This window comes from Mirounga leonina, unplaced genomic scaffold (genome assembly GCF_011800145.1).
Source record: "Mirounga leonina isolate KUSES-001 unplaced genomic scaffold, KU_Mleo_1.0 Mir_376, whole genome shotgun sequence".
NCBI classification, from domain to species: domain Eukaryota; kingdom Metazoa; phylum Chordata; class Mammalia; order Carnivora; family Phocidae; genus Mirounga; species Mirounga leonina.
In genome coordinates, this window is record NW_023270718.1 from 420,330 (window position 1) to 442,715 (window position 22,386).

At 56.5% G+C, this 22,386-nt stretch overlaps 1 protein-coding gene across 1 annotated transcript; it reads left to right on the forward strand.

The window, feature by feature from the left end:
* The first annotated feature begins 1,812 nt into the window (after positions 1-1,812).
* RABAC1 (Rab acceptor 1) lies at positions 1,813-4,579 on the forward strand. Its single transcript, XM_034986609.1, has 5 exons — positions 1,813-2,050; positions 2,373-2,585; positions 2,881-2,978; positions 4,148-4,249; positions 4,333-4,579. Exons 1-5 carry the CDS (start codon positions 1,995-1,997, stop codon positions 4,419-4,421), a joined length of 558 nt encoding a protein of 185 aa, XP_034842500.1. The 5' UTR covers positions 1,813-1,994; the 3' UTR covers positions 4,422-4,579.
* Positions 4,580-22,386: the final 17,807 nt, after the last annotated feature.

Consider the following 22,386-nt stretch of genomic DNA (forward strand, 5'->3'; position numbering starts at 1 on the left):
CACTTTGAACTCAGCTGCTGCTCCCCCATTAACGCTCTGGGCTAATTGTGCACTCACAGTCCTCCTTTGATTTCCTGAAACTAGCTAGACCCAAGTGGGAAGCCTGAGCAAGCTTCTACTAAAGGCCAGGGGCTGACAAAGGGGAAATAAACAGTAACAAGCCAATCTGATCTTCAAAGTATGGCTCATTTAGCTTCAGCTTGGGACCTTCCCCACACAGGGGGCCTCCCTGCCTACTGCTCTACCAGCCCCTTTGGCAGGGGCTGTCTCCCCCACCCCATGGGAATGCCCTCCAGCAGGCCTCAAAGCCCAAACCAAAAGGGAGGGGAGTCTCAGAAGACAGCTGGGGTTAAGAGTCACCTGGATATTCTACCTGGGTACTCTTCAGTCCCACCCAGCCCTGAAACTCCAGTCCATATAAGGGAGCCCAGGCTTCCTGATAGATTCTTTGAGGCTCTTCTGGTGCACCCCTTTAGAACTCTGGCCACTTACCCACAACTCACTCAGGGGCAGGGGTGAAAACTGAGAGGGAGCCATGACTGTGGGAACTAGGGAAAAGAAAGGCCCGTGGCTCTGACGCCAGCCACGCCTTGGGACATCCAAGGGGCCAGCAGCTCCTAATGTTACTGTTAAATTTGGGAAGGCAAGGGGCACCTGGCTGGCTCAGTTGGCAGAACATGGGACTCTTGATCTCAGGGCTGTGAGTTCGAGCCCCACATTGGGTATGCAGATTACTTAAAATAATTTTTTTAGAAGGTTTAACTCTAGATATAATCACAACATTCATGATATTATGGTGGCAATAATATCGACTACCATTTATTGAAGAGTATCAAGTATCAAGACTCTTCTGAGCCCTGTACGTGGACCATTTAACCGAATCATCATTACCCCATGAGTGAGTGTGGTACAATCAGGATATCCACAGTCCCGATGAGGACACTGAGGTTCGGGGAGGTCATCACAGCCTAGATTTTCATCTCTGACTCCAGAATCCCGGCTCTTTCAGTTATAACAACTCCCTCTTTCAAAAATTCTCAAACCTGGGGGCACCTGGGTGGCCCAGGCAGTTAAGCATCTGATTCTTGATTTCAGCTCAGGTCATGATCTCCGGGTCCTGAGGTGGAGCCCCACATTGGGCTCTGCATTGGGCGTGGAGCCTGCTTGAGATTCTCTCTCTCCCTCGGCCCCTCCCCGCCCTCAATAAATTAAAAAATAAATTAATAATTAATTAATTCTCAACCCTTTCCCAACTCCCCTCTTCCTATCTGAGGGGAGAGGGGTGTCCTAAGGTCCCTAGTCCTAACTCATCCATCCCTGGGAGCTCAAGGTCTGTGGGGGGAGCTTTGCTCTCCACCTCGGATACCCCCTCCAGCAATCATAGACCTCTCACTAGCCTCTGCCCCCGGGAAGGAATAGATTCCCACCAATTATCTAGTCTCGCCATTCAAAACGCGGTCCATGAACCAGTAGAATCAGCACTACCCCGGAACCGTAGGAAATGTAGATAAATGGGCCCCACCCCAAATCTGCAGAGTCAGAACATCTGAGTGTTTTATCAAGGCTTCTAGGTGTTTTTTATGCACCCTAGAGTCAGGACGACAGTTCTCCACGAGCCACATTGTACCCCGCAGGGGAGGGAGTACACGACGCCTGCTTCCGCCTTTAGATCTGCCATGACACCCCCACTCCTGACGACCCACGCTCCCCGACGCCGCACGCCCCGCTTCTGAAACTACAATTCCCACAATACCCAGAGGCGCTTAGCGTTGTTTTACGCGACTGCGTCTCCCAAGGTGTTTTCGCGAGCCAGACCCTCCCTAACATCAGGAGGACTACAACTCCCACAGTGCTCGGCGGCAGAACCCCCGCCCCCGGCGGCTCCCGAACGGCGCCACGTCGGCTCCGCTGGGTGGGGCCGGGCTCGGACGGGGCCGCCGGGGTCTGCGGGGGCCCGGGCTCGTTACAGCGGTTCTACCCCTCGGGACGCAGACATGGCGGCCGAGAAGGACGAGCAGAAGGATGCCGAGCCGGAAGGGCTGAGCGCCACGTGAGCAAGCCGGCTCTAGCCGCCCCCCCTCCTCCCAACGCCCCGGACCGTAACCCGGGAGCCCTGGCCCTCCGCCCCCTCCTCCCTCGGGGCCCGGCAATCCGGGCCCCAGACACTAGAGTGTGGGCTCCTGCTCTCCAATTCGAGGACTCTGCAGCCTGGACCCTCCGCCCCCTCCTCCTCTGGGATTCAGGAGTCTTGGGCCCTTCCCCCCGCCCCCAGGGCCCCACAGTCCAGCCCCCTTCGGCCCCCCTTCTTGCTCGGGGGTTGGGGGGGTCCGGGCTCCACCCCGGTCCACCGCTAACCCGGGGCCGCCCGCCAGGACCCTGCTGCCGAAACTGATCCCGTCCGCCGCGGGCCGGGAGTGGCTGGAGCGGCGCCGCGCGACCATCCGGCCCTGGGGCTCCTTTGTGGACCAGCGGCGCTTCTCGCGGCCCCGCAACCTGGGCGAGTTGTGCCAGCGCCTCGTACGCAACGTGGAGTACTACCAGAGCAACTATGTGTTCGTGTTCCTGGGCCTCATCCTGTACTGTGTGTGAGTGCCTCGCCCGCTCCGCACTCACCCCCACCGGCCAGGCCGCGTCCCCACCGGAGAGCCCTGCCCCCACTGGTCGGCCCCGCCCCCACGGGACAGCTCGGCCAGAGCTTTTCACCCAAGGCCCCAGACCCTCCTGCTCCCTCAGCCTGGCCGGGACACAGCGTGACCAGATGTGACCTGGTCTCGCACGGCCTCAGGGACATAGCCTGCTGTCCACCGGTGTAGGTGGTCAGGGACCCGCTGGCTGGCTCATTCCCAGCTGCCTGACCGGTGCCTCCCTACCCTTTTCCAGGGTGACGTCCCCCATGCTGCTGGTGGCTCTGGCTGTCTTTTTTGGCGCCTGTTACATCCTCTATCTGCGCACGTTGCAGTCCAAGTTTGTGCTTTTTGGTGAGAAATCCCCTGTCCAGACGGTTCCCTGAGCCTTCAAATCCTGGTCTTGGAACACAAGCCTTAGACCCCAAACCCCGGTCTGCCCAAGTGTAGAGTTACACTAGTTCCCCCTAACTCGATCCATTAAAATCTCAGACACACCAGATGCCCACACCCAGTCTCGGACCCCCCAGCTGGTATTTCTCAAAGCTGGAGATACCCCAGAACCTACTCTTCACCTGGCTCCTGTCCTTTAAACCTACTTTTCCTCGCGTCCATCCTCCCTCACCTCTCTGCAGAAAGCATCAGCGGCAGGTACCCATATTGGACACCAGGTGGCGACCTTACGCTGGCCTAGATCTGTGTCCCTGTTCTTTCCCGCTTCGTGGGGCGGGGCCAGAAAGATCTGGAGACTGTTCCAAGAGGGAAGCTGAGGTTTGTAGCTCCCGAGGTCCCAGACTGGCCCCGCAGCACCGGGAAGAAAGGGGTGCCTGAGTCTCCACCCAGGGGAAGCTCAAGGTTCAGAGTGGCCATACGGGCTGGGATCAAACAGAGGAGGACCTAAGTCAGAGTCTTTCAGAGGCTTCTTCGTTCTGTCCGTGACCCTGGTGGGCTGGTACCTGAGGGGCATGTCAGGCAGGCACAGGGCGTGGAGGGAGCGCCTGGAGCAAAGCCACCAGGGCATGTAGACCCGGTCCTCCCGTCTGCCCCAAGAAGCCAGAAATCTTAAATTATTATGTGCAATCACTCAGTTAATCCAGCAGCCACAAATCAGATTCTTGGGGAACATTGTGCAGACTCCAGAACACATCCACAGATCAGATTTGGCCTTTGGGTGACCAGTTTGAGACTCCTGGTCTATGTGAGTGCAGATGGGAGCAGGAGAGCCGTGGTCTGGGGGAGTGGGAGGCGGGGAGCTTCCTAGCAGAAGTGGGGCTGAAGAGCAGTGAGCATGGTTGTGTGTGGCGGGGGGGCGGGGGGGGTTTGCAGTAAGGAAGGTGTGCTCTGTTCAGGTGGGAACATCAGAGAAATGGGTGAGGCCAGGGCTTAGGGGGCCTTGGCATGAGGAGTTGGGACGTTCCTGAGGCTCCCGGAGCTTGTGACACTGGACTGGTGCTGGGGCATCAGGGGTTCCTTGGGGAGAGGGCTTGCGTGTTGGAACTGCCCCAGTGCTGTCTGCCCCCCAGGCCGAGAGGTAACCCCAGCCCATCAGTATGCTCTGGCCGGGGGCGTCTCCTTTCCCTTCTTCTGGCTGGCCGGTGCCGGTTCTGCCGTCTTCTGGGTCCTGGGTGAGTACAGGCTCCGGGTGGCCGGGCTGGGCGGTGGGGAGCAGGTGAGGGAGCGAGGCCCTGAGCCGCCCATCTTCCTGCAGGAGCCACCCTCGTGGTCATTGGCTCCCACGCCGCCTTCCACCAGACCGAGGCTGTGGACGGGGAAGAGCTGCAGATGGAGCCTGTGTGAGGTGCATGCGGACCTGCGGGCCTCCCGAGTCAGCTGCCTCGGCCCTGTTCGCCCCTGCGCCGCACGGCCCCGCGGTCCTGGCCAAAGGCCTCCTTCCTGTCCCAAGCCCGGGGAGGGATTCCAGCTGTGGAAATAAAACTGTTAACAGTTGTCATTCAGCAGATCTCTCCCAGGGTCTTCTGTGGGCCTGGGCACGGGGCGTGGGGGGACTGCAGAGACCAAGATAGAGGGGTCCTCTGGATGGGGGGGGTTCAATAAGCAAGATAAATCACTAAAAAGGAGAGGATGGGGCGCCTGGGTGGCTCAGTCGGTTAAGGGCCTGACTCTTGATCTCAGCTCTGGTCTTGATCTCAGGGTTGTGAGTTCAAAGCCTGGGTTGGGCTCCACACTGGGCGTGGAGCCTACTTTAAATTAATTAATTAATTAATTAAAAAGATATGATAGGATGGCAAATGGTGGTAAGTTCTGGGGGGGCGAGTGAGCCAGGGGTACCCCAGACCACCCCCTACGTTCAGTGATTTGCTAGAAGAACTCGGTATATAGTTGCACCTACAGCTGTAATTCATCAGGAAAGGCTACAAAGCAAAATCAGGGAAGGGAAAAGGCACATGGGGCAAAGTCAAGAGAAAGCCGGGCGCAGGCTTCCCAGGGGCCTCCCACACGCTGTGCTCCATTCCTCCAGCAGGTATGGGTGTCTGCCAGGGAGGCTCACGAGGGACCCGGTGCCCGGGCTCTCTGCTGGGAGGTGGCCCCGTAAGCACCCTCGGTCTAGCATGTAGGGAAATTCCAGACGCCCCGAAAGGAAGGCAGGTGTTCGGCATAAACAATATCATTTGCACAAACAGTGTAGCCACAGTGAGTCATTCTCACCGAGGACACATCGGGAGAGGCCTTCTGGAATCCAAGCTCCCAGACACCGGCTGAGGGCCAACTATGTCAGCAGCCCTCTCTAAGGACGGCCTATTATGTTAACTCTCCTGCATAGAGAAGGTTCTGGAACTGAGGTCCAGGTGAAGGAAGGCCTCCCTGAGGCCCTGCCACTGAGCAAAGGAACAGCTGCAGATCCTTAGGAGGAAAATGTTCTGGTCAAAGGCCGGGAAGCGGCAGCGTGCCTGGGGTGGGGGGTGAGGGCGCCCTGAGGAGGCCCCTGAGGCTGGAGAGGACTCGCGGGGGGACGTGGAGGACGGGCAGGCTTCTGTGAGGGCTTTGGTTCTTCCCTGAGTGACGTGGGAGTGACGGAACCCGCTTCTCACTGTAACGTGCAGAGTCTGCTGTGCAGGAGTGCGGACAACCGAGGAACACGCCTGACAGAACACTGGACAGATGCGACAACAAAGCAGGGCGCCGGGCTCTGAGCAGCCGCTCCAGAGGGGGCTGGTCTGGGAGTGCTCTCTGAGGAGGCGACATTTCCGTGAGCCTGGAGGGACACGGAGGCAGCCACAGGCAGAGCGGTGGGTGCGGTGGCCTAAGCCGGGCCACAGCACCAAGACCTTGCAATGCAGTCCCCTCGCCTCTCCGACCTCGCGCGTCATCACCAAAACTCACCCGCTCTCCGATCATCGAGCAGGCGCTTTAGTGAGTGCCCACAGAGTACTCAGCGTTGTTCTGGAATCCTTCTGCCTCGTGTGGCGGCTGAGCCCTTGCAACATGGCTGGCCCGAACCGAGATGTGCCGTGAGTGCAAAATCCACACCAGGTTTCAAAGACTTAGTGGGAAAGGGTGTAATGTCTTACTAATAATTTTCTATGCTGGTTATATGTTGGAAGGGTAGTATGTTGGATTTACTAGGTAAGTTTATTATTATTTTTTAAAGACTTACTTTTTTTTTTTTTCAAGATTTTATTAATTAGGAAGAGCATGGAGGGAGAGGGAGAAGCAGGTTCCCGCTGAGCAGGGAGCCTGACGTAGGACTCGATCCCGGGACCCTGAGATCATGACCTGAGCCGAAGGCAGACGCCCAACCGACTGAGCCACCCAGGCGCCCCTATTTATTTATTTGGGGGGAAAGGGGGAGAGAATCTCTAGCAGGCTCCCTGCTGAGTGAGGAGCTCCCAACCCTGAGATCATGACCTGAGCTGAAATCAAGAGTTGGACGCTTAATGGACTGAGCCATCCAGGCGCCCTGTAGGTAAAATTTATTATTTCCACTTTTTTTTTTTTTAAGATTTCATTTATTTATTTGACAGAGAGAGAGCACAAGCAAGGGGTGGGGGAGAGGAAGAGGGAGAAGCAGACTCCCCACTGAGCAGGGAGCCCGATGCGGGGCTTGATCTCAGGACCCCAGGATCATGACCTGAGCCGAAGGCAGACAGTTAACCGACTGAGCCACCCAGGCGCCCCTATTCTGTCCACTTTTTTCTTCACTTTTTAAAATGTGATTAGGTAGAAAATATAAAGTGACATCTGTGCCTCGTACCCTGAAGTCTACTGGACACGCTGGATGGCACGCTGGACAAACAGTAGCCCCGCAAACAGATGGGCCCCTCCCTGCCCTCTCGGGGGTCACATTCAGTGGGAGAGGCGCGAGCAATACACGAACCAAACACCCAGCAAACAGGAAACTCAAAGTGATAAGCTTGTGAAGCCAATAAAATGGGACTGGGAGAGACTAGAGTCATGGAAGGAGAAGGCTCACTCAGCGTAGTGAGGCAGGGCCTTGCTGGGACGAGGAGGAGATTGCTCCTTGGGGGTCTGGGGGAAGAGTATTCCAACCATCGAGAACAGCAAATGCAAAGGCCCTGGGGTGGGACCTGCTCAGTGACAAGGCAGCGCTTGTGGCTGGGTGAAGGGAGGGAAGGAAACAGCTGTAGATGATGGTGGGGAGGATGTTGGAACCAGATCACACAGGACCTGCAAGCCATTGAGAAGGTCTTTGGATTTTAGCTTAAGGTAATGTGGACTGTGGAATGGTTTTGACCAGTGCGGGGGCAGGGCCGGGTGTGAATTTTAGAAATCTCCCTTTAGGATTGTGTGTGGGGATGGGCTAGAGGGAACGGGGCCAGGGAGGATGAGGCAGGGACATGGAAGATAAATTCAGGACAAGGAGCTTAGTGACTGATGTGCATGGGAACGGAGTGGGAGGGAGCAGGCAAGGATGAGCCCCGGGCTTCCGTTTCCAGCAAGACTGGAAGACCAGGGGGCCTGGGGGGCTGGGTCCACATTGGTCCCAGTCACCAGGGGCGCGCTTCCAGTGGCTTCCACCAGAGGGCGGAAAAGTGCTTCCTGTGGACCTTCTCCAGGGAGGGCGCCAGAGCCGGACTTGTGGGAGATAAAACCTGGGAGCCCCAGGCCCAGGTAGGCCCCTGGGTCTACAACAAGGCCAGGCTCCCAGTCCCACTTCTGGGGTAGTAGAAGGCGTTTTGTCGGCCGATGGAGATGCCGGTGCTCCTGGGGGAGACAGTCTTCGTGCCCACACGGTGGGCGGTCACTACGTCCAGTTTACACTGCCGAGCCGGGAAGGAATGCGGTCAGGCTGCCTTGTTTGGAGGTGACAAGGCCAGGGGCCCGAGGACCAGGACTGAGATCACTGAGGCAAGTGGTCGGCAGCCTGGGGCTGGGGGGTGATGGTGGGGGATAGAGAGACTCAGTCCAGAGGCCTAATCTGGGAGTGACTGACTACAGGTCCCTGATTCTGATGCTGGGTTATTGAGATGCCTCAGACCAGGGTTTCTATGGGGGTGGTCAAGACTGGAGGCCCATTCCCTGTGCACCCCTCCTGAATGACCCTGGGTTGCGAGGTTGTTGTGACACCAAGGGCTTGGTGTCTCATCAAGGGGACAAAGGTCTGGTCGTCTATTTTGGTGACAGATCCTGCAAGTCCAGTTGGCTGGTTGGGAGTGACAAATTGAGAGTCTGGTTGTCGACTTCGTTATTAAAGAGCCTGTGGGTCCAGGTTTGGCATGACAGGGACAAGGGATCTAGTTGTCTAGTGCAGGGACACCTGGGTGGCTCAGTCGGTTAAGTATCCAACTCTTGATTTTGGCTCAGGTCATGATCTCAGGGTCGTGAGATCGAGCCCCATGTTGGGCTCCACGCTCAGTGGGGAGTCTGCTTAAGATTCTCCCTCTCCTTCTGCCACTCCCGCCACTCATGCTCGCTCAACTGTCTCTCTCTCTCAAATAAATAAATCTTTTTTATTTTTTTTTAAAGATTTTATTTATTTATTTGACAGAGAGAGAGAGCACAAGTAGGCAGAGTGGCAGGGAGAGGGAGAAGCAGGCTCTCCGCTGAGCAGGGAGCCTGATGCAGGGCTTGATCCTAGGACCCCAGGACCCCAGGATCATTACCCGAGCCAAAGGCAGACGCCCAACCGACTGAACCACCCAGGCGCCCCAGTAAATCTTTAAAAAAAAAAAAAAAGAAAAGTGCAGAGTGACAGAGCCAGGGAGTGCCTATACCTCATCTTAGGTGTCGGGGCATCTGGTTGTCTTATTTGGGGTGCCAGTTTCTAGTTTGGGGTAATAGAAATTGATCTGTTATCAGCTTTGAGGTGACAGAGACGGGTGGTCATTTATCCAGCTTCGGGTGGTAGAAAAGGGGTGTGCGTATCTAGGTGGCAAATTTGGGGGCATGACCCTGGGACTCTAGGACCCTGGTTTGGGATGACAAGGTAGGGGGTCCCCTGGCTGGAGACGCCCTCAGGGGGGTATGTGGTCTCCTTGATACAGCAAACACAGGCCACGCCGCCTAGTGTGGGGTAGCGGGACCTGGGGGTCCTGCTGTGTGACTTGGGACAACGGAGATTGAGGGGTTGCGCTGGCTAGTGTGAGGTGACAGTGATTGGGGAGTCGCATTTTTTAGTTTGGGAGAATGTCTGCTTGTGTAGTTTGGGTTAGGAACAAACACAATGGGTCTCGTTCTCAAATTGTAAGTGACAGATTAGGGACTCTCTTGTCTGGTTGGGAGAGGCCGGGACTGGAGTTGTTCTCGCTGTCAGAGATGGGGGGGCCTTGTCCAGGTTGGGGTGATGGCTGGGATTCTAAGGTCAAGTTTGGGGAGACATGGCATCTAGTTGCTAGGACTCCAACCTTTTAAGGTTTGATATGCCAGGTTGAGCATTCAGTGACTAGTTTGGAGCAAGAGAAATCGGGGGTCTGGTGGATTCCATCGGGGTGTCTGAGGCTTGTGGTCATCTCATTTGGGGTGTCGGATGCACAGGCCGATTGTCCAGTTCAGGGTTGTAGAGACCAAAGGACTGGTTGTTTAGGTGATGACAGTGGGGTTTGGGGTAAGAGACATTGGGGGGCCACTTGACTAGTTTGAGGCAGCAGACACTCTGGTTGCCTAGTTGGGGTGTCAGACTGACTAGGGTCTATTGTTTGGCTTGGGAGGCAGAGATTAGGGACGTGGTTGTCATGATTGGGATTTCAGAGGACTGTGAAGTTTCTTTCTAATGGGGAGGCCAGACACTGGAGATCCAGATGTCCAGTTTTGGACATAAGAAGTGGGGGTTCAGGGGTGCCTGGGTGGCTCAGTTGGTTGAGCGTCTGACTCTTGATTTCAGCTCAGGTCATGATCTCAAGGTCATGAGATCAAGCCCCTCATTGGGCTCTGTGCTCAGTGAGGAGTCTGCTTGAGATTCTCTCTCTCCCTCTGCCCCTCCCCTTGCTCATGCACTCCCTCTCTAAATAAATAAATAAAATATATTTTTAAAGATTTTATTTATTTGAGAGAGAGAGAGAGAGAGAGAGGAGGGACAGAGGAAGAAGAGGACAGAGAAGAGCGTGCTGTAGGGCTCCATCCTGGGACCGGAGACCATGATCTGAGCCAAAGGCAGACACTTAACTGAATGAGCCACCCAGGTGCCCCTAAATAAATAAAATCTTTAAAAAAATAAGTGGGGGCTTATTTGTCTAGATTGGGGTGGCAGAGACTAGGATTCTGGGATTCAGGACCTGCCTTGGAGTGACAGAGACCAGGAATTTAGTTGTCTAGTTTGGGATGACAGAGATTAGGGATCAGTTGTGCATTTTGGGATGAAACGACAAGGATTCTAGGGTCTAGTTTAGGGTGATGTAGAATGGGAGTTTGCATGTCTAGTTTGGCGTGAGTGGAATGAGGGGTCTGCTTGTCCAGTTTCGGGCAGCAGATGAGTCTGATGGACAAGAGGAAGGCTAGAGGGGCTTTGGGTCCCTGCTCTAGTTTGAGGTGATAACTTCGTGCACCTACTTGCTCAGTGTGGAATAACAGAGCCTAGAGGTGCTGTTGCCTTGTTTGGGGGTGCAGAGTCTGAGGGTCAGGTGTCTGGTACGGTGGGACAGAGAATAGGTTCCGGGAATATTTGACAGAGACTGAAGGCTTGGTTGTTGTGGGGAAGAAACCGGGTCCCAGGGACCATTTGGGTTGACAGACTCTGGAAATCTGGCTGCCTAGTTTTGTGGGACAGAGATTAGGGTCCGTAAGGATATTTGGGATAACAGACTGGGGTCTGGTTGTCTAGTGTTGAGTGACAAACTGGAGGTACTAAGGAGCATTTGGGGCACAGAGACTGGAGGTTTGTTGTCTAGTTTTATAGGACAGAGACTGGGGTCCCAGGGTGTTTTGGGGTGACAGAGAATGGGGGTCTGGTTGTCTAGTTTGCTGGGATAATGACTGAGATCTCAGAGTATATTTGGGTGGCAGAGATTGAGGTCTGATTGTCTAGTTTTATGGGACTGAAGGTGATGTCTCCAGGATATTTTGGGGTGACAAACCAGTTAAGACTGGAGGTTTGGTTGTATACTCGGGGAGGGGGGAGACGTGCTCAGCTTGCTAACTTGTGAAGACAGTTGGAGTGACAGACTTTATTCCCCCATTGTCACATTTGGGGTGACAGAGACTGTAGGTCTAGTTGTCTGGATAGGGTGACAAACTGTGGTCTTATTTTCTAGTTTAGGGTGACAGTGACTGAGGCCCTATTGTCCAGTGTGGATTGACAGTGATGCGGGTTCAGTTGTCCAGTTGGGGAGATGGAGACTGGGATCAGTCATCTAGGTTGGGGCAATGAGACCAGATGTTGAGGGCCCTGCTTTGGGGTGACATCCATGGGGGATTCAGTCTGTCAGTTCCAGGTGACAGAGACTGCCTGTCCCTGGGTCTGGGGCCAATTTGTGTGAACAGCAGTTCAGTTTAGGTTCAGAGACTGAGCCAGGCATCTAGCTTGGGGTGAAGAGTTGGAGTTCCCATGAGCTATCTGGGGATGATGTGATGATGGGACGGGGTAACAGAAACTGAGTAGTTTGAAGGAGTTGAGATGGGGGTCAGCTTGTCTCCTATGGATGACAGAAAGTAGGGGTGCCTTGTTGGGGGTCTCAGAGACTGGTATCTACTTTGGGGTGACAGACTAAGCTCAGTTGTCTAGCCTGGAGAAGCAGAGTGGGGATCTGATGGCCTGATTTGGGCTGATGCTTGGTGTTACAGACACTGTTTCCATACCAAGGGTCTGGTGCTGTTTGGGGCGGTTTGATGGGTGTGGGAGCCCCATTTCATATGACAGAGATTAGGGTCCAGGGCCTGGTGTGGGGCATTAGGCCAGGAGTCCAGCTGTGTGGCATGTGGCTACACGGGAGGCCGCTGACTGGCTTGGGGCAGAGAGCGGAGGTGTGGCTGGGGGTGCGCAGACTCGGGGGTGCCCTTCATGTTTGTGGTGGCAGGGACTGTCATTCTGGCTTCTAGTTTGGGGTGCAGAGCCCAGCGCCCTAGAACCTTCCAAATGTAGCCGAGTCTGAGAACGCTTGATGCCTGAGTGCCCCTGTGGTGACTGAGCCAGGGGTTTCCTGCACCCAGGTGTGGGGGTTGCGGGATACAGGTGGACTTCGGAGTGGGCGTGGCTACGGGTGTGGAGCCCTGCTTAGGGGTTACTGGAGCTGGGCGTTGGGCATTTGCAACTGGGGAGCCAGGGGGTCAGGACCCCAAGACCCAGCATCCACTGGAGGGTCCCTTATTGGGTTTGGGGATGTCGGTGGCACAAAGAATCAATGGCTCTCAAGGCTGGGGGCACCTCCACACATGAGTGCGAAGGTGACAGGCCCTGGGGTAGAGGTAGCCAATGTAAGCTGAGGATGGGGCCTGAGTGCTAGGCTGAGGGGTCTCTGAGGCCAGGGCACAGTGGGCTGTGGGGCTTTCTGGCTGGGGGATGGGAGGGGCTTGGCTGTCTTAATGAGACACAGCAGGGTCCCCAGGGTCAAAATTCAGTTCAGGGGGCAAATGGTTACGGCGGTTGAGATTCATTATTGCGGGTAAGGAAAATGGGGGACCCAGATCCCTCCTGTGGGGAGATGGGATGCTGGGTTTCAGATACTGAATTTGGGGTGACCAGAGTCCTTCCTACCAAGTTCTGGGTGTTTGTGAGCCCACATTCCTGATTTGGGGTGCTAAAGCCAGGCATGGATCTGTGATAGTGCGGGCTCGCACGGGGACTTTGGGCGGCTCCTGAGGCTTGCCTTGGCAATGACCATGGGGCCTAGCTGCCTAGACCAGAAGGGACTGCCCGCCTGTGGGGCTTTGCCTGTCAAGATTGGGGTGAGTGAGTCTGGAGACTCAGTGGTCCAACTGACAATGACTGGTTTGGGGGTAGCTAAGAAGCCATTCAGATGCCTAGTTTAGGGGTGCCTACTATAGGCTGCCCAGACATTGAGATGACCAACTGGGAGTCCACATTGTATGTGAGAGCTGGGACCCAAATGCCAAGTTGAGCAGCGACTCCCTAGGTCACCTGAGGTTGACTCTGTCATCCAGTGCCTCCCTGGAGGGAACTGTCATTCTTGCGTATCAGAAGCCTGGTTTTGGAGGGGCATTTGAGAGGCGGGACTAGCTGCCTAGTTTGGGGGGGGTTACTAATGAAAATTTCCTAATACTTATATACAATTTGGGGCTACTGACCTCAAGGCCTAGTTGCCAAGGCTTGACGTAACTGTTACTGGGGTTCCTTGTACCTGGCTTAGGAGTGATGGAGTTTGGGGTGTTGTTGCCTAGTATGGGGGTGTCTGAGGCTAATCAACCCAGGTACCTAGTTAGGGGTGACGGACATGGAGCCTCAGACCGTGGGGAGCCTAGATGCCTGGATTAGAAGTGGCTTGAAGTGGGGGTCTTGATATCTAGTGAGGACTAACCTTGGGGCCCAGATGCTGAGTTTAGGGTTAACCAACTAGAGGGGTTCTTTTTTTTTTTTTTTTAAGATTTTATTTATTTATTTGAGAGAGAGAATGAGATAGAGCATGAGAGGGGGGAGGGTCAGAGGGAGAAGCAGACTCCCCGCAGAGCAGGGAGCCCGATGCGGGACTCGATCCCGGGACTCCAGGATCATGACCTGAGCCGAAGGCAGTCGCTTAACCAACTGAGCCACCCAGGCGCCCCCAACTAGAGGGGTTCTAATGCTTATTTCATTTTGGAGGTGCTGACACTGGAGTCCCACCTGCCCCTTTGGGAGGAGCTCAATGTTAGGTGTCTGTCGAGGCTGTGGTGGTGAAGAGGTTGGAGGTTACTGTCTATGGGGGATCCCAGGGCTTATTTAATGGTGAGGGTGGCTGAATGAGCCTTGGGATCTAGTTAACAAATTTGGGGGTAACTGTGGGTCTCTGTGGCCACAATGGTGAGTAATTGGTCTGAGATCCAGAAGCCTGGTCTGGGGAATAGAGGCTAGCTTGGGACAGACACTTGACTATGGGGTCCACATCCTTAGTTTGGGGGGCCACTGGGTCTAGAGATACCAGAGGCTTGGTTTGGGATGGGTATGGGGACTGTCTTAGTATCCTGTGGCTTAAAACAGCAGGAATGTATTCTCTCAGAGTTCTGGAGGCCAGAAGTCCAAAATCAAAGTGTGGCCTCCCTCTGAAGGCTCTAGGGGAGGATTCTTCTTGCCTCATCCAGGTTCTGGTGGCCGCAGGCCTTCCGGTAACTGCCGCCCTCCCTCTTCTGTCTCCACATGGCCTTCTCTTCTCTCTGGGCATGTCTTCTCTCTTGTCTCTTAATAAGGACATTCAGGGGCGCCTGGCTGGCTCAGTCAGCGGAGCATACGACTCTTAGGATCCTGGGGTTGTGAGTTCCAGCCCCACGTTGGGTGTAGAGACTGCTTAAAAAAAAAAAAAAAAAAAAGCCTTAGGGGCGCCTAGGTGGCTCAGTTGGTTAAGCTTCTGACTTCGGCTCAGGTCATGATCTTGGGGTCCTGGGATTAAGCCCCACTCAGGCTCGGCAGGGAGTCTTCTTGTCCCTCTCCCTGTTTACCCCCCTCCCCACTCATGCTCTCTTTGTCTCTCAAATAAAGACAATCTTTTTCAAAAATCTTAAAAAAAAAAAAAAAAAGACATTCATCTTTGGATTTAGGGCCCACCCAGGTAATCCAGTATGATCTCATCTCAAGATCCTTCACTTAATCACATCTGAAACACCCCTTTCTCAATAAGGTCACATTAGCAGGTTCTGGGGTTAGAACATGGATGTATCTTTTTAGGGGGTTACCATCAACCCACTACAAGGGTGTTTGAGAGAGGCACCCCAAATTCTGAGTTTGAGTCACACTGATGATGGGGCTCCCAGAGTTTGGTTTAGGATGATCCACCTTGAGGGTCAGCTCCAGATGACTGATTTGGGGATTTTTTTTTTTTAAGGTTTTATTTATTTATTTGACAGAGAGAGACACAGCGAGAGAGGGAACACAAGCAGAGGGAGTGGGAGAGGGAGAAGCAGGCTTCCCGCGGAGCAGGGAGCCCGATGCGGGGCTCGATCCCAGGACCCTGGGATCATGTCCTGAGCCAAAGGCCGACGCTTAATGACTGAGCCACCCAGGTGCCCCTGATTTGGGGATTTTTGACTTCATTTGCCTACTACTTTGGAAGGGTAAGAACCTATGAGGTTCTAATGGTTAGTCTAGGGATAACTGAAGTTTGGGGACCAAAGGTGTAGTTTGGGGAACACTAAGCCTCAGTGTCAGAGTCCTATCATTGGAGTGTCTGAGGTTGGGAGGCTAGCTGCCTAGATGGTAGGTTAACTTACTGAAGAGTTCCTAACCCTTATGACCGGGGGGGGGGGGGGGGGTGTGAGCTCTGAGCGGGGAAGCTCAGGTGTGTATTTTAAGGGCAGCTGATGCTGGGGTTCTAGATGCCAAGTTGGGAAGCATCTGGTACTCCAGATAGTTGTTTGAATGGCTGGTTGTTCAAATGCTTAGGTCAGGGTCACCAATGACTGGGTCCAATGCAACGTTTGGGGTGATCGTAGAGACCCGGATGACTAATGTCAGGGTGATTCGCTGGGGGGTTCCTCATCCTGGTGTAGTAGCAATGAGTCTGGGGAGCCAGACGTCTAGTGAGGGGGGGTCTTAAGCTGGCAGCCCAGATCCAAAGTTGGGACTGATTGAGTCTGGGGATCAAGATTGGGGTAGATCAATTTAGGGGTGACTGAGTTTCAGTCCCATTTCCTAGTTTGTATTGAGAATGGGGGGTCACATGTTGAGTGGGGTGGCTGCAGCTGAAGACCCATTTGTCTAGATCATGATTTATCTCGGGGTCCTCATGTTTGCTTAGGGTTCAATGAGGAAGGTCTAGTGTAGGTGTGCCAACTTTGGGGCCTCCTGATGCCTAATTTGGGGGTACTGAGTCTGGGAGAATGAATGCATATTTTAGGGATGACTTGTGGAGTTGCTGATGCTTATTTTGGGGTGACTGAGCTAAGGCCCTCCTTTACCCTGTCATTTTCTTGAGCTGGGGGTTTGGAGTGAATGGGGCTGAGGCCCAGAATCCTTATTTTGGGGTGTTTGGGGCTAGGTGGGGGTACAGTCCTTGGTGATTCTGAGTCTGGATTACTATTCATGAGGCCCGGTGTGACCTGTCTCAAGGTAGAGGTCTGATCCTTGGGGTCTTCAGTCTGCATGGGGATTTCTGGAGGAGGGTGGGGGTGGGGGTTCGCCTACCAGGCTTGTGGCTATCTACATGCCTCCTTTTGGGGAATCTGAGATGGGACCAGAAGTGCTAAAGACTTGATCGCTGGCTCTGGAGTCCCCACCACCAGCACAGCCCCCAAGGCTGAGACCCTCCTGTGGGTGTTCAAGGAGACAGTCCATTTTCAGGGGTCACCAATTTGGGGGTGACATGCCCGGAATCCGTGGTTCCGATGGGGGCTAAGGGGGCCCCGGCGGGGTGGGAGTGGGGGGCGCTTCGGCGCAGAGCCCGGCCGCGGCCCCCGGGGCTGGCTGCGGCGGGGGTTCCCGCGGGAAGCAGAGCGCGGCGGGGCAGCCGGCGGCGGGAGGGCGAGCGCCGCAGTGACAGGAGAGGAAGAAAAATGGGCCGAGAAATCAGAGTGGACGCGCGGGGGGCGCGAGTCCGAGAGCGGGCGGTGGCGGCGGCGGGCGGGGGCCGCGCCTCTGCCTCGAGGGACGCCGCCCGCGCGCCTTCCTGGGCTCCCGGCCCTGGAGGCCGGGCAGGGTGATCCGACCCTCTCCCCTAATTCCAGCCCTGCCCCCCCCCCCGGTTCCAGTCCCCACCCTTCCCGCGGTCCAGGTTCCCTCCCGCGCGTTCTGTGCGCCCCCCTCCCAAGGTCTTCCCTCCTCCAGGGAGTTCTATTTACTTTCTCCTCGTTCTGACCCACCTCACAGCCTTCTGCTCCCCCCTCCGCCTGCTTTCTAGCTGAGTCGCCCACGTTCTAAACTCTGCCTCTGCTACCTAACCCCCTTCCCCTCCGCGTCCTGGGCCCCCTCCTCCATTTCCAACTCGGTCCCTACACTCCAACTCCCTTTTTCTTCGCGCCCCGCCCCCCGCAAACCCCCTCCCAGCCCTTCCAAAGGTTTGAAGCGGAAATGGGGCGCGCGCGGCGGCGGCGGCGGCGGGGGGAGGGGCGGGGCGGGGGCGGCGGCCAATGGAGCGGGAAGCAGGACAAATGAGGCCCGGCCCGCGCGGCCGACAGGCCCCTCCATCTTCCCATTAGCGCCTAATGGCCCCCCCGCCGCCGCCTGATGAAGATTTATCGGCCCCGGAGCCCCCGCCCCCTCCGCCCCCCGCCCCCCGCCCCCCGGCCGCCCTCGCCCGGCCGGGCCTCCCCGCCCGCCGCCCAGACACCTGATGAAGCCGTCAGCGGGGCGGGAGGGGCTGCGGGAGCCCGACCCGGGACGGCGGGCGGGGGCGGGGGCGGGGGCGGGGGCCGGACCCGGCAGCCGGAGCGAGACGGGAGGCGACCTAGAGAAAGTTCCGGAGACGCCGAGTCAGGGACCCGGGGAGGGAGCCGAGGGAAGGGTCCGATCACCACCGCCAGCAGTCAGTCAGCCCCCAGTTGTCTGCCGGGGAGCCCGGGAAGGAGTGGGAATGGGGGCTCCCGCCGAGGCAGAAGGTGTCAAGGCCTCCGTGGGTCTGAGGGGGAGGATGGAGCTGGTGGCGGGGAGGGCGGGAGCCTGGGTCCGAGAGACAAGTGGGCTCCAGACATGAACTTCAGGATCCTGAGAGAGGAGAAGGTTGGGGACCAGGACTCCTGGGCCCCGGGAGGCAGAGGGGGCTGGAAGGCAGAGGGGGCTGGGAGACTTGACTCCGGGGCCCTAGGCTGGGAGCTTGGCACTGGGGGGGCTGGGTTGGGAGGCCCCTGATTGATTTCTGTTTACCGGCTGTCCCCGCGGGCGGAAGAGCGAATCGCGCCCCATCCATCAACAGGCTCGCAGCCTCCCTAATAAAAACATTTTACTCCTAAATGATCTCGAACTAATTAACTCAAAGTGTTAATTAAAGTTTGCGCAGACAGCATTGTCATCAGGGAGGGCGGTGGATCCATCTTCCTCAGAGAGAGACAGGGTTTGGGGGGGCATCTGGGGAAGAAGGGAGAGCTTCCCATCCCCCTCCTCCACTGACTGCCGCCCACTGGCGGTCCCCACCTGTCCTGGCGGCCACCCCTGCCTGTCTCTGAGTTTGGCTCTGTGGCTCTCTTTACCTGCCTGTGTCTCTTCCATCTCTGCTGCCGTGTCAGTCTCTGTCTCTGAGTTTTTGTGTCTTTCTGTCCCCATCTCTTGCCCTCTTGCCAGAACACTGTCCCCCATGTTGATCCTACTTCCCATTCATGTGTAACCTTTATCCATGTGTCTGTGTGTGCCCTGGGGTTATGTGTGTGGACACGTGTGCATCAGAATTTGCATGTGGACAAGCATATAGGTCAGAGGATACACATTTGGATGTGTGTGTCGGTGTGTGTGTGCACATGTGTGAGTCCAGAGGCATGTGTGTGGATGCGTGAATGGTAAGGTTTGTGCATGCCCAGGTGTGCCTGAACCCAGGGCCGTGTGTGCATCAGGACGTGTGTGACTAGTGCCTGTAAGGCTGTGGGACTCCAGCAGGGAGTCCCTGAGACAGCGAGGACCTCTGTAGGTCCCTTGGGACAGGGCCTGGGTCTCCTTCCTGTTTCCCTCCAACAGAGGCAGGAAGGAGCAGATCAGCAGGTGTACTAGGTAAGTGAGGGACCAGGTGTGAACTCGACTGTGAACTTGTGCCCATGTGGAAGTGCAGCCCCTCCCTGTGCCTCTGGACAGGCCCATCCCCCACCCCCTTCCATAGCCAAAAGCGGGCAGGGCAAGGGAGCCGGGGCCAGGACAGGCCACCAGGCCATGGGCATCCGTGGGGTGGCTGGCTGGGCGGCCCCGGTGTGAGCTCATACATCAGGGCTGACAGGCTCCGAAAGCCCCGGAATTAAAACCTAAATCGAATATTGATCACCCGCTCCGGCCGTGGCGCCCACTACGCCCCCCCCCCCCAGCTCCCCCGCGCTTGCTCCCTGCTCTCAAGCGGCACCACTGTCCTGTCTTTCTCTCTGTCTTTTTTGCCTCCTCTCTCCCCTGCTTCTCCTCACCCCAGCCCTACTTCTTCTGGTGACTTGTCTCTGTCCCCAGCAGGTGCCCTCATGACCAGAGACAGAGAAAGAAATACCCAGAGACTGAGAGAGAAACATAGTCACAGAGAGACCCATGGATGCACAAAACAGACCCGGATGTGAAACAGTGAAACGCACACCCCAAGTCAGACCCAGAGCAAGCAGCACATAAACACAAATCCAAGCAGACAGACAGACAGACACAAGCACACAGGCACCCACAGATAAACACAGAGGAAGTCCCACGCAGTCACACCCTTAAAGTCACATAAACACTCACACCCAAATACAGCACACAGGATGCAAACAGAGAAAGTTACACTCAGACCCAGACAGGCAGACAGACATCCATAGTCCCCAAGGAGTTACAGCCACACACCCAGGGGGCACATAGGCACAGGGGTGTGACACACAGATGGAGAGACAGGCAAGTTACAGCGACAGAGCCCAACAGCGACAGAAATTATAGCCGTCCACACAGCACAGAGACACACAGCTCCAAGTGGCGAAGAACACACACACACACACACAGGCTCCCTGTCCCCCAGTTTCCATTCATCCTCACAACAGCCACCTCCCTCTGACTCACCCCAGATGCCACCCCAGTCCTGGATCTAGAACCTGCACAGAGACAAGGTTCTCCGACCTCACTCCCCCTGCTCCGAACCAACACCGAGCAGGCCCCCCCATGCCCTGGGGTCCTGGGCTGGTCCCGGAAGGGAGCTAGAGAGAGAGACTCCAGAGGGGACAGGGCCAAGGTCATGCTCCTCGGGCTGGTCCAGGGATCTGAGGCCCAGTCTCAGACCACCTGTGGGATGGAGGCTGGACAGGGGGAAGAAGTTCGCTGGGCCATGAGGGCTGGGGGCCCCACGCGGTGGGCAAGGGCACTGCCCCCGCCCCCGCCCCCGCCCCCACCCCAAGGCTTCCCGGCTGGGGGCTGGGGCTGGGGTGGGCGGCGGCGGTGGAGGCGGGCGGTGGCGGCTGCCGGGGAGAAGATGAATCTTTCATGAGTGATTTGCAGCGGCCTCTTCTCGTCCCGTGTTGTTTAATGTTTCAATTTGGGCGAAAGCAAAACATTCAATCAGGCGGATTAAGTGCGTAATGCGTCTCATCGCTCAATCTGTCGCCTCCGCCGGGCAGCCCGCCGGGTGGGGGGGGATTAGGAGGGGGTGGCGGGCAAAGACCCTGGCCAGGGGAGCCCCACCCCCAGCTTCACTCCTAAGCTGTGCCTTGGGAGGCCCCTCAGCCTGGACCCCCCACCAGGCCACAGTCTCCCCCAATCCTGGGTTCAGCCTCACCCCCACCCACCACTTTCTGCTCCAGCTCGGGGTGTCCACTTGGCTTTGGGGGCCCTGGCTCCTCTGTACCCCTCTGTCCACCTGCCTTGTTCTGTCTGTCTCTCCGGTGTGTGTCTGCCTGTCTGTCTAGGTGCGTCAGCCTGTTTCTTTCTGTGTGTCCCTCTGTCTCTCCATGAGTGTCTGCCCATCTCTAGCTCTGCCCTTCGCTCTGTGCCTGTATGTCCTTATCTCTCTACCTGTCTTCTCTCTGCCTGCTCCCCGGGTTTCCTCTTCCTTCTATCTCCCTTCTCTAGATTTATCTGCCAACCCCCTGTCACACTGTCCTTCTGTCCACATGGCTCCTGTCTGTCTCTCAAACTAGCTGTACCCATCTTCACACCAGCCCAACACCAGTCTGTCCCCACTCTGTCCCCACCCGATTCTGCCCATCTCCATGCCCAGTCTCCTCTCTCTCTCAACCAGCATCTCAATCCTCTGCCTGCCCAACTCTTGCCCCTCTATCTGCCTACTTCTCTGTCCCCTGTTCATCGCTGTCCCTGTCTGTGTTCACCTGTCTCTCTGTCCATATCTCTCTGTCTCTGCTCCCCTGTGGGTCTGTCCCTCCTCCTTCCCTTGACCTTGTCAGCTCCCTATCCCTGGCCAGCTCAATCTCCACGTCCACTAGGGGGCAGCAGGCACAGGCTTTTCCGGTGGGGAGGCTGACAGGATGGCTGAGGAGCTTCCCCGGCAGCCCCTTCGCCTCTGTGCAGACCATCCCGTTCAGGAGGGTCCATGCCAACCAGCCCTCCTCCCTCCGACTCAGAAGTCGGGGTCCCCAGCCATCTTCTCTCTCACAATCCAGGGGGTCCTGTCCTCCAGCCCCCTCTTTCCTCTCTTCAGGCAGCCTGTGAGCTGCTGGGGGGAGGTCAGGTTGGGGGGATGGAGATTTCAGCCAGCGGCGGCGGGGGGTGGGGGGACTGGCAGGCTCACCACTGCCTGCTGCTGAGACCCATAGGGCTGCAAGGCCAGGCACTTGTAATTACACACAAGTAATCAGATTCAGTCATAGTGTGCAAGGGCACACACACCCAGATGGCCGCGAACACACGCACCCCCCTACCCGCAACACAACCCCAGGCAGACTCCAGGAGCCTGGATCAGAGCCCTCGCTGCCAGGGCAGCTCATGGACACACAACAAACACACAGTTTGGGACTGTGACACACACACACTTCCCCCATTCAGAGTGACTTTGGGGGACAGCCACAGCAGGACAGACCCCCATCTGGGCATGTGCCCTCAGCCCTGGGACCTCTCTCGCCTCTGCCCCGCCCCCGCTCGTCCCATCCCCTGTCCCTCCAGTCGCTCAGCACTGCTCCCCCCAGCTCCCTAAGTTGCCCTTCTCCAGCTCTCACTTTCTGTGTCGTTCCCCTCTCTGTTTCCCCTGCCTCTTTTGCCATCTTTCCCTTTCTCTGAATTTGTCTTTGTCCACGTCTTTGCGCCTCTGTGGCAAGTCTCTAGCATCTGGGCTCGTCTCGGAGACACTGTCTCTCTGTCATGCTGTCCTGCCCCCCCCCCCAGTCTCTCTCCGAACGTCTCTGTCAGTCTCTGTCGCCCCCGCTAACTCGGCTTCACAGCCTCTCAGTTTGTCTCCATGTCTCTGCACGCGTCTCTGCCCCGGGCTCCCCGGGCTGCACTGTCTGTCCTCTCCCTAGGTCTCTGTCTCTGTCTCTCTGTCCATCCGTCTCTCTCCTCCCGGCCCCTCCCGCCCTCCCCCCTCTCCCTCTGTCTCACTCTTCGCCTCTCTCTTTTCTCTCTCAAGTGTTTTCAATTTTATTCTGAGTGGAATTAACTACCCCTGATGTCAAATTGCCGCCGAAA